This window comes from Scyliorhinus torazame, chromosome 18 (genome assembly GCF_047496885.1).
Source record: "Scyliorhinus torazame isolate Kashiwa2021f chromosome 18, sScyTor2.1, whole genome shotgun sequence".
NCBI classification, from domain to species: Eukaryota; Metazoa; Chordata; class Chondrichthyes; order Carcharhiniformes; family Scyliorhinidae; genus Scyliorhinus; species Scyliorhinus torazame.
Window position 1 is genome coordinate 59,232,113 of NC_092724.1, and position 11,358 is coordinate 59,243,470.

The 11,358-nt window shown below is 49.5% G+C and overlaps 1 protein-coding gene across 1 annotated transcript in view; it reads left to right on the forward strand.

The window, feature by feature from the left end:
* The window catches only part of LOC140395235 (procathepsin L-like), an 89,048-nt gene extending 77,913 nt beyond the window's left edge, over positions 1 to 11,135 (forward strand). The window contains exons 6-7 of the mRNA XM_072482787.1: positions 9,210 to 9,315; positions 10,761 to 11,135. Coding sequence (XP_072338888.1) covers positions 9,210 to 9,315; positions 10,761 to 10,860 — 206 coding nt within the window. The 3' untranslated portion in view covers positions 10,861 to 11,135. The remainder of the gene's footprint in view (positions 1 to 9,209; positions 9,316 to 10,760) is intronic.
* Positions 11,136 to 11,358: the final 223 nt, after the last annotated feature.

Below are 11,358 nucleotides of genomic sequence, written 5' to 3' on the forward strand. Positions count from 1 at the left end.
GGGCCTGAATGGGCAAGGGGATGGGAAGTTTGTCCACCAGCTTTCCTACCTCAGAGTTGTTCAGAGCGGAGGTGGGAAGTGGGCAGGTTCCCCACCCCACCCCTCTGATTAAATGCCATCCCTTCTTGTAAACGCACCTCAGGGAGGGTACAAGGTACTGCCGAGTATCTGAGCGCTGCCGTGGAAGCTCAGACTGATGTCATGGCATCTCAGCTTGTTGCTGAGCAAGGTCAGCGCTGTCTTCCCCAGTGAAAGACTGTATCCTCCCAGCAGCCACGATACAGCCACTGGGATCGCAATGAGGAGGAGAGTTCTGCTAGTCCAGGGAAATAGTAAGGTGGGCAGTCAGGGAATTCACCCTTCGTATGGATTGGATTTGTACCGAGGTACAGTGAAAAGTATTTTTCTGCGAGCAGCTCAACAGATCATTAAGTACATGGAAAAAATGAAATAAAAGAAAATACATAATAGGGCAACACAGGGTACACAATGTAACTACATAACACCGGCATCGGGTGAAACATACAGGGGTGCAGTATTAATGAGGTCAGTCCATAAGAGTGTCGTTTAGGAGTCTGGTAATAGCGGGGAAGAAGCTGTTTTTGAGTCTGTTCGTGCGTGTTCTTAGACTTTTGTATCTCCTGCCCGATGGAAGAAGTTGAAAGAGTGAGTAAGCCGGGTGGGAGGGGCCTTTGATTATGATGCCCGTTTTCCCCAGGCAGCGGGAGGTGTAGATGGAGTCAATGGATGGGAGGTAGGTTCGTGTGATGGACTGGGCTGTGTTCACGACTCTCTGAAGTTTCTTGCGGTCTTGGGCCGAGCAGTTGCCATACCAGGCTGTGATGCAGCCAGATAGGATGCTTTCTATGGTGCAATTGTAAAAGTTGGTAAGAGTTAATGTTAACATGCTATTGACTTCTACATTTCTATGTGAACCACAAGCTGTTTCTTACATTGGCCGAATGACCACACAACTAGTATATTAGTTTAAAGACAGTTTATTAACAAACACAAGAGCTTTCTCTATGCAATGATACATGCGACTATGCACTAAACTAGACCTAATAACTAAGATGACCTTTACTTAACTTCGGGGTGATCGGCTCTGTGCGAGAGATAAGGCCACTGTGTCCACGTTGGTCGGTTGGAAGTCTTCAGGTTCGTCACGGCTGGGCTCGTCCTTCAGGTAGCGATCGCGGGTCCTTGAACTTGGCTAGTCGAAATGCTGCAACTGGTCGCACACAGGCCGGTCCAAAAGAGGCTGATCCCTAATGTGCAGGGCTTCTTATCCTTCTTCTCTTTCGCACACTTTTGGGCGGTCCTATCTCTAGCTCCAATGGATCGATAGGGTTTTGATCACGCTCATTGATCCTGGCCAATTAGAGGGCGAATACCTCATTGGCTGGGCGGGTCCCAGCTATCATTATCCTAGTCACGTAGGCCTTTCCAAATCAGGGGTAGTGGCGCCGGTTAGTCTGCTACTGTTCTAAGTCCTTGATTCAAACTCTATTGTCCTGGGGGAAATGGCAATTGACTCTTAATGAATACAAGTTTCAGTCAGGTCTGGCTTCTTTGCACAATACACAGAGGCTGTGTACTTGTCTGTGTCCAAGCTGACCACAATTCCCATGGTCCTTTGCAGGTGGCCATTTTAGATGGCTACAATGCCGAATTTCCTTAGTTTCCTGAAGAAGTATAGGGGCTGTTGTGCTTTGTGGTGGTAGCATTGACCTGGGTGGACCCGGACTGATTTTTGGAGACATGTACCTTTTGTAAGGGCCACGAAGAATCCAGCACGAGTTTTAAGGATACAAAGTAATAACATTTATTTACTATAACATATATACATAACAGTAGCAGTAACTTCCCTTGCTACCTTCTCCTTCCTGCTGGCTCCTGAACTGGCCAGCTTATTTATACTAGGAGATTCTCCGCCCCCCTCATTGGGGAAGTTCATACTCCCACAGGATTGTGGGATAGTCATTAGTCCCCAGCCAATCGTAATTAGGCAGGTTATAACATCCCTCCCCCCCAAAGTCCAAGGAATCCACCGAAGACCCTGGCGAAGGAAGGCGTCGGACTCGTTTGGCCGCAGGCCGGACGCCATTTGCACGCGGCGCTGGATCAGGCGGCGTGTAACGAGACGGAGACCGGCGCTTCCGTGATGAACGGCACGGTTGTACATCCACGGCGCGTGGACCCGAGGATTCCCCCTCTGATGCATCCTGTGTCTCCATCTCGGAGTCAGAGTCTGCTGCCTCCGTCATGTCAGCGTCTCTATCTCCATTTGGTCCCGTAACGACCTGCGCAGGCTTCGAGTGAGGCACCAGTGGAAGATTTTGAGGACTACCTTCCCTTGTCTCTGGTCTTTGCGGCTGTTGAAATGAGCCCCGGGGGCGGGGAATCTTTTGAGGGGATGATTTTCTGGACCGGACATGGTCGACATGTTTTCGCTGGAGACGACCCTGGGCTTGCACTTGGTAAGATATCGGGCCCGTTTGGCGAAAGATTACACCAGGAACCCATTGGGCACCACCAGCAAAATTCCGAACGAATACTGGGTCACCGGGCACAAACTGCCGAATCGGACGATGCCGAGACAATCCCTGTCCCTGCCGTTCTTGTGTGCGGCGTACCTTTGCGCCAATGTCCGGGAAAACCATACTAAGGTGGGTGCGGAGTCTCCGGCCCATTAGGAGTTCTGCGGGAGCTACCCCAGTCACTGCATGGGGGGTGGTCCTGTACGTAAACAAAAAGCGAGCCAGTCTCGTGTCCATTGATCCGGAAGACTGCTTCTTTAGGCCTCTTTTGAATGTCTGCACTGCACGCTCTGCCAACCCATTTGAAGCCGGGTGGTAAGGGGCAGTGCGGATATGGCGGATGCCGTTCATCTTTGTAAACCTAGCAAACTCCTCACTCGTGAATGGAGTGCCATTATCCGTGACCAGCACCTCGGGGAGGCCATGCGTACTAAATGATAAACGCATCTTTTCAATTGTTGCGCAGGACGTTGTCCCCTGCATCTTATGCACCTCTAGCCATTTGGACTGGGCGTCAATTAGTAGAAGGAACATGGATCCCTGAAAAGGGCCTGCAAAATCTGCATGCAAGCATGCCCAAGGCCGCCCTGGCCATTCCCAGTGATGTAGGGGCGCGGCCGGCGGAAGCTTCTGATGTTCCTGGCAAATGGAGCAGTTTTGGGCCACCTTCTCAATGTCGGTGTCGAGGCCTGGCCACCAGACATAACTCCGGGCCAACATTTTCATCTTGGTCACGCCCGGATGCCCATTGTGCAAGTCTGATAATATCAGCTCCTGGCCTTTTTCCGGGACAATCACACGCGTCCCCCACAAGAGGATGCCGTCTTCCACGCTGAACTCTGACAGCTTGGAGGAAAATGCCCGCAACTCGCCTGGGAGCTGTCTATGCTGCCCACCATACAGGACTATGTGCCGAACCTTTGACAGGACTGGCTCCGTCTGGGTCCACTCACGGATCTGTGATGCCGTGACAGGCAAGGTGTCCATAAAATTTAGGGTTGCAACCACCTCACCGGTCGTGGGGGTCGACATGGGGCCGGTCGATAAAGTCAATCGGCTCAGTGCGTCGGCATTTGCTATCTGCGTACCTGGTTTGTGCTCCAGAGAATACTCATATGTAGCAAGAAACAAAGCCCAGCGCTGGATCCGTGCAGAAGCAATGGGCGGTATTGGCTTATCCTCTCTGAAGAGTCCCAGCAGGGGCTTATGATCAGTCACGATAGTGAAATGGCGGCCGTACACATATTGGTGGAAGCGTTTCACCGCGAAAACCACTGCCAGGCCCTCCTTCTCGATCTGCGCGTACTTTTTCTCCGCTGCAGTCAATGTGCAGGAGGCGAAAGCTATCGGTCGCTCGGCCCCGTTCTCCATCTTGTGGGACAGGACGGCCCCAATACCATACGGGGTTGCATCACATGTGACGAGCAAAGGCTTTCCAGGATCATAGTGGGTTAGTAACCCAGACGACGACAATTGTTGCTTTACCCGCCGGAAAGCGGTTTCTTGCGGCTGACCCCAAACCCAGGTGTGATTTTTCTTTAGCAGCAGGTGCAAAGGGGCCAGCGTAGTTGCCAGATTGGGGAGGAACTTCCCGTAATAGTTTACGAGACCGAGAAAAGAACGAAGATGCGAAGTGTCAGTCGGGGTGGGGGCATGTTGAATTGCACGCACCTTCTCTGCGACGGGGTGCAGACCCTCGCGGTCCACCCGATAACCTAGGTAGACTACTTCTTTTGCCTGAAATACGCACTTTGTGCGACGTGAACGGACTCCAGCCTCCGAAAGGCGTCTAAGGACAGCCTCCAGATTTTCCAAATGCTCTTGCTCCGACGTCCCTGTAATCAACACGTCATCTAGGTAGACAGCCACACGTGGTAAACCTCTCAAAATGCCCTCTATAACACGTTGAAAAATTGCGCAGGCAGAGGATACTCCAAAGGGCAACCGTGTATATTCATACAGGCCCCGGTGTGTGTTAATTATTACATATGGTCGGGAGGCAAAGTACAGCTTCAACTGCAGGTAGGCGTGACTCATATCTAATTTTGTGAATGAGAGTCCACCTGCAAGTTTCGCGTAGAGATCCTCTATGCGAGGCATTGGATATCGGTCGAGTCGGGAAACTGTATTCACTGTAAGTTTATAGTCACCACACAAGCGAACTGTGGCGTCTGGCTTCATTACTGGTACAATTGGTGCTGCCCAGTCAGCAAAACGGACGGGCCTGATAATGCCCAAACTCTCCAAACGAGTGAGTTCCCCTTCTACCTTCTCGAGCAAGGCGTAAGGCACTGGGCGCGCCCGGAAATAGCGTGGCGTGGCTCCTGGTTCAACTTGGATATGGGCTACGGCTCCTTTTATTTTCCCCAAACCAGGCTGGAATACCTCTGGGTATCGTCCTAGCACCTCAGTCAACCCTCCAGAAACTGTTTGGAGGATGTGCTGCCATTGCAACCGCAAATGGCGCAACCAGTCCCGACCCAACAGGCTGGGCCCATGGCCACGCACTACGATAAGTGGGAAACGCCCCTCCTGGCGTCCATAGACAACAGGGGTCATTGTAGTTCCTGCAATGTCCAGTGGTTCCCCCGTGTAGGTGGCCAACCTGGCCTGTGAGTCAGTTAATGTAAGGGTCTGTATACCCTGCTTGATGCGGTCGAATGTCCTCTGGGCGATCACGGAGACCGCTGCGCCAGTATCCAACTCCACCTCCAGCGGGTGGCCATTGACCCATACTGTCACCTTAATGGGGGCCACACGGGGAGCTGCCACACAATGCAGCTGCAGGCAGTCGTCCTCCGTCTCCACGTCCTCAGGAGTGGTCGCCGCGGGTTCATCCACATGGAAGGTACGGCCTCTGGGCTGGTCCCAGTTACGGCCCCTGGGCTAGTCCCAGTTTCGGTCGGAACGACGGCGCCTCTGGCGTCCCCAGGACCGCCGTCCGCGACGGGGTCGGCGCCTACAAGTCTGACACGGACATGGCTCCTCATCCATTGGCTCTGGAGAAGGCTCCCTTCGGGGAGGAATGTCCGATGGCCACTGGCGTCGGTCCGGACGTTGCCTCGCCCAAGGTACCGCAGGAGTGCGGGGGGACGTTTTTGGGCGGAAAGGGTTGCGCCCCAAGGCATGCACTTCCATTCCCTGTAGCTCCTGTACTCCTCGCTCTGCGCTCTCTCGGGACAAGACTATTTGTATTGCCTGTTGAAAAGTCAATGTTGGCTCTGCTAACAACTTTCTCTAGGTTGCTGCATTGTTAATACCGCAAACCAAACGGTCGCGTAACATTTCTGACAAGGTCTCACCATAGTCACAGTATTCCGCAATCCCGCGTAGCCTGGATAAAAAATCGGCAAGGGATTCTCCAGTGGTCCTCTCAGCGGTATTAAACCGGTAACGCTGGACTATCGTGGACGGGGTTGTGTTAAAGTGTTGCCCCACTATATTCACAAGTTCGTCAAACATTTTGGTGTCCGGCGCAGCTGGGTACGTAAGGCTCCTAATCACCCCAAACGTACGCGGGCCGCAGGCGGTGAGCAATATGACCACCTGGCGCTCGTTTTCAGTGATATTGTTTGCCCGGAAATAGTAACGCATCCGTTGTGTGTACTGGTTCCAGCTTTCCAGCGCAGCATCAAAAACATCCAAACGTCCGTACAGCGGCATGGTATAATAGAAAACAACTTCCAACCTGTATCCAACAAAAATCCAGGGAGGTGGCTTCAGCAGTGTAGACAGCCATTCACTTTTACCTTCGTCGCCAGTTTTGTAAGGGCCACGAAGAACCCAGCACGAGTTGTAAGGATACAAAGTAATAACATTTATTTACTATAACAATATATACATAACAGTAGCAGTAACTTCCCTTGCTACCTTCTCCTTCCTGCTGGTTCCTGAACTGGCCAGCTTATTTATACTAGGAGTTTCTCCGCCCCCCTCATTGGGGAAGTTCATACTCCCACAGGATTGTGGGATAGTCATTAGTCCCCAGCCAATCGTAAGTAGGCAGGTTATAACAGTACCCCTCGGAATTTAAAACTGCAAACCAGCACCACCTCGGCCCCATTGATGCTGACAGGGGTGTGTACAGTACTTTGCTTCCTGAAAACAATGACCAGCTCTTTAGTTTTGCTGGCATTGAGGGATAGATTGTTGTCGCTTCACCACTCCACTAGGTTCTCTGTCTCCCTCCTGTATTCTGACTCGTCGTTATTCGAGATGAGGCCCACTATGGTTGTATCATTAGCAAACTTGTAGATGGAGTTGGAACCAAACCTTGCCATGCAGTCATGTGTGTACAGGGAGGATAGTAGGGGGTTAAGTATGCAGCCTTGCGGGGCCCCGGTATTGAGGACGATTGTGGAGGAGGTGTTGTTGTTTATTCTTACTGTTTGTGGTCTGTGGGTTAGAAAGTTGAGGATCCAGTTGCAGAGTGAGGAGCCAAGTCCTAGGTTTTGGAGCTTTGATATGAGCTTGTCTGGGATGATGGTGTTGAAGGCGGAGCTGTAGTCAATAAATAGGAGTCAGATGTAAGAGTCCTTGTTGTCGAGATGCTCTAGGCATGAGTGTAGGGCCAGGGAGATGGCGTCTGTTGTGGACCGGTTGCGGCGGTATGCGAATTGCAGTGGATCAAGGCGTTCTGGGAGTATGGACGTCTTGCGCTTCATGACCAACCTCTCACAGCACTTTGTTACGACTGAAGTCAGGGCCACCGGACGGTAGTCATTGAGGCACGTTGCCTGGTTATTCTTTGGGGAAGGTATGATGGTGGTCTTCTTGAAGCAGGTTGGGACCTCAGAGCAGAGTAGGGACAGGTTAAAGATGTCAACGAACACATCTGCCAGCTGATCCATGCAGGCTCTGAGTGCTTGACCAGGGATCCCGTCTGGGCCCGTCGCCTTCCGAGGGTTCACTTTCAGGAAAACCGATCTGACTTTGGAAGCTGTGATGGCGGGTCTGGGTGTGTTATGGGCTGCTGGGGCACTTGACAGTGGATCATTGGTTTCCTGCTCGAACCAAGCACAGAATACATTGAGTTCATCGGGGAGGGGTGCGCTGCTGCTGGAGATACTGCTCTGCTTCGCTTCGTAGCCCGTTATGTTGTTTAGGCCTTGCCACAACCGCCGAGAGTCTGTAACACTAGTCTGTGACTCTAGCTTGGTCTGATATAGAGGGTTTGATGGAATGGGATGGTTATTTACTGGTGATTTTTATTTGTGATGTGGAGATGCTGGTGTTTTATTTGAGCATTGTAACCAGCAGGATGGTTATTAACAGAGGGATGGTGAGGTGTGAGATGGTTGAACAATGGGGAATTGGGGTTGTGTTCACAGGAACCAGAGTCAAATGAGCCAATCACAGAAAGCTCGGCTGCACCAGGGATGTGTCAGCTATCTCCTCCTCTTCTCGCTTCTCCCCGTATCCCTGATGGAAAGTCTCTGCCCTCATGATGTTCATGTTGTGTAGGATCCAGCAGATCACCATGAATTGGGACACAGGCTCCAGCAGGAACTGGCTGATCTTCTAGAACAGTCCGGGCAGCACCTCAATGATCAGCTCTGTGATCTATCAGAGGGCAGCATGGCTCTCACTGTGCACACACTGCTCACATGTGTTTGGGATGTGGAACAAAGTCATGGTGTAGAGAGGTTAACCCTTGTCGCCTAGCAACCATTCTCTGGTTTGACATGTGACTCGAATACTGAGGGGACAGTGGCTGGGTGCAGAATGAAAGCACCACGATCGCTGTCAGGGTAACGGACATTCACCAGCATGATGTGCTCAGCATGTTGCACACCACTCATAACACTGAAAGTCCAGACACTTTGGAAGCCAGCTTTGAGGCTGACAACTCTATCCCAGAATTCACATACCCCACAACTTTTCTATCGGGGTCAGTACCTCCCAACCCAATTGGCATATTCAGTGTGATCCTTTTTCATTCCAGGGTGTGGTGGAGCTTACAGAAACCAATATTGAAACAAAAAACAAAAAAAATTATCCAAAAGTAAACAAATGTTTATTGATTATTTCATAAATTTACCGGGACTGCTGTTTGCAAGGACTTTTAATAGGTCCCCAGTAAATTGCCCCAGTGCTGTCTATGGTCAGTTGATGAATATAATGTGCACAATGGAGTTGCGAGATTAAGAAAAGGCACTCCACAGAACTCTGAGTGATCAGGGCCCAGAACCCAGGCTAATTGTGATGTGTGACAGGAAAACTGAATGGAAAATGTGAGCAATGGTAAACATTGGCACAAAAACATGAACAAACTTACGGCAATTGGAAATGTGCAATGCAGGCATGATTTGTAATAACATTCCAGTCAATACAAATGCTGAATTTGGCTAAAAATGGGGTAAAAGTTGTAAATAGGCTGAAGGTTGAAGATTAAATGACAAACAGATCTACTGGTGGAAGGCCAAAGGAGTGGTACTGGAAGAAATAAAGAAACTAAAGCTGTGTCCAGAGGAGGTGGGAATGGCAGACGCGAGGAGATTGGGATTTATAATGTGAAAAGCCAATAAAAGTGACAAAATAATGTGACAAAAGGAGTTGAGTTTTGTAGAGTGGATTGTATTCCAGAAGATAATTAGACGGAAAAGATGATGAAAAGTAAATCTCTTTAGAAAGGGAAAAATAATTATATATTTTACAATCTATCTACAGGAATCTACAAGAATAGTCGGTGCAAGAACCTCAGAGTAAACCACGCAGTCTTGGTGGTTGGATATGGACGTGAGAGAGGAGGGAAATATTGGCTGGTTAAAAACAGGTATGTACTTTATAAAAACAACAAATAACTGGTCACAGCTGAAGCAGTGACAGGAGAACTGGATTTACTCTCAGTCTTCCTGGGACAGGGAGGGAAGCATCCACCAAAATTCCCCCTGCTGATTACTATCCAAAGGGGAGCTGCAGAAAAAATTCACAAGGATGAAACTGGAACTGAGGAGAAATTTCTCAGAAAAAGCTGAACAGGCCGGAGCTCATCTCTTCAGAAAAGGGAAGGTTGAGAGGTGACCTGATCGAGGTCTTTAAGATTATGAAAAGATTTGATGCTGTCGGAATGGAGAAAATGTTTCCACTTGTGGGGGCGTTTGAAACTAGGGGCGATCAATATAAGATAGTCACAATATGGGTGGCATGGTTGCACAGTGGTTAGCACTGCTGCCTCATAGTGTTAGGGACCTGGGTTCAATTCGGGCCTTGGGTGACTGTGTGGAGTTTGCACTTTCTCCTCATCTCTGCATGGGTTTCCTCCGAGTGCTCCGGTTTCCTCCCACAGTCCAAAGATGGGCAGGTTAGGTGGATTGGGCAAGCTAAATTGCCCCTTAGTGTCCAAAAGATTAGGTGTGGTTACTGCATGATGGGATGGGGGTGGGTGGACCTAGATGGGGTGCTCTTTCAGATGGTTGGTGCAGACTCGATATGCCGAATGGCCTCCTGCACTGTCGTAATTCTATGATTGTATGAATAAATCCAATCAGAAATTCAGGAGAAATCTCCTTATCCAGAGTGGTTGAATTTGGGAAATGTTACCACGAGGAGTTTGAGCTGAATAACACAGATACATTGACGGGGAAGATAAGAACATGAGGGTGAAAGGAATGGAAGGATATGTTGATCGGGCTTGATGAAGCGGGATAGGAGGAGGCTCATGTGGACAAGGAATAACAGCACAGAGCAGTTGGATTGAATTTCCCATTTCCGTGTTGCAGTCCATGAGTCTATGTCAGCAACGCTAAATGATGGGTGAGATTACCCGGCCCTTCCCACTGGCAGATCTTGCAGCCCCGCCGTCGGTGACCCCTCGCTCTCGGAATCACCAGTGGCGGGAAACCCCATTGACAATTAAAGGACAGGAAGATCTCACCGCTGACCAATGGCAGGCTGCTTCCATTGGTGGAATACTCACCGCTGGGTGGGGGAAATCTCCCCCAATATGTTTATGTAGATGCGAAGGGTTAATGGTAGAGTTGGGTAACAACTTCAATGGAAATACATTTTTTGAGTGCTGACAGGGGTACTGGGGGTCTATTGCTGATGGCACTGGACAACTGTGAGGTTGGGGGGAGAGTGGATGCTTTGGTATCGGTTTAAGGACTGCACAACCAGCCATCAAATTTGATGTATTTCCAGTGTGAAGTGCCTCAGTTTTCCAAATCTGTCACTTCAATAGAACCGTGATGTTAATATACTTTCTTTCTTATTTTCCAGTTGGGGAACACGCTGGGGGAATAGAGGTTACATCAAAATGGCGAAGGGTGTGCGGACTAACTGTGGAATTACAAGACATGCAGTCGTTCCAATCGTGTGAGGAGCCACATGTTAATCCAGAGCTTCATGGAACTCCCCCTGAAAGAATGACAGACATGTTCCTGCTGCTGCTTACTCATTCTACGCCATTGCTTTAACTTCCTGCTGCAAGTTTAAAAAGTGGAATAATAACAGCTTCTACAAATTTTTATAGCTTCACTTAAAGATCAAACCCATTGTGTATTTAATGTATGTAACCACATCATCCAACTTGTGTAGAGACAATGGGCTGCATGTACTGGTGATGTCGAGCAAAATAATAAACATTGCAATCACTTTGAGAATCTTTTTATTCCAAATGAACAATTTAGATTGATGAAAAGTGTCTAGGGTTTTACATGAGGTGGCTCGTGAGGTAGTAAATGCATTGGTGTTAATTCTCCAAACTTCCCTCGATCCTGGAACATTTCCATCCGACTGATAACTCCTCTATTGAAGAAGAAAGTGAGCCGAAAACAGTAAACTACAGGCCTCTTAGCTTGACGTCTGTCATGGGGAT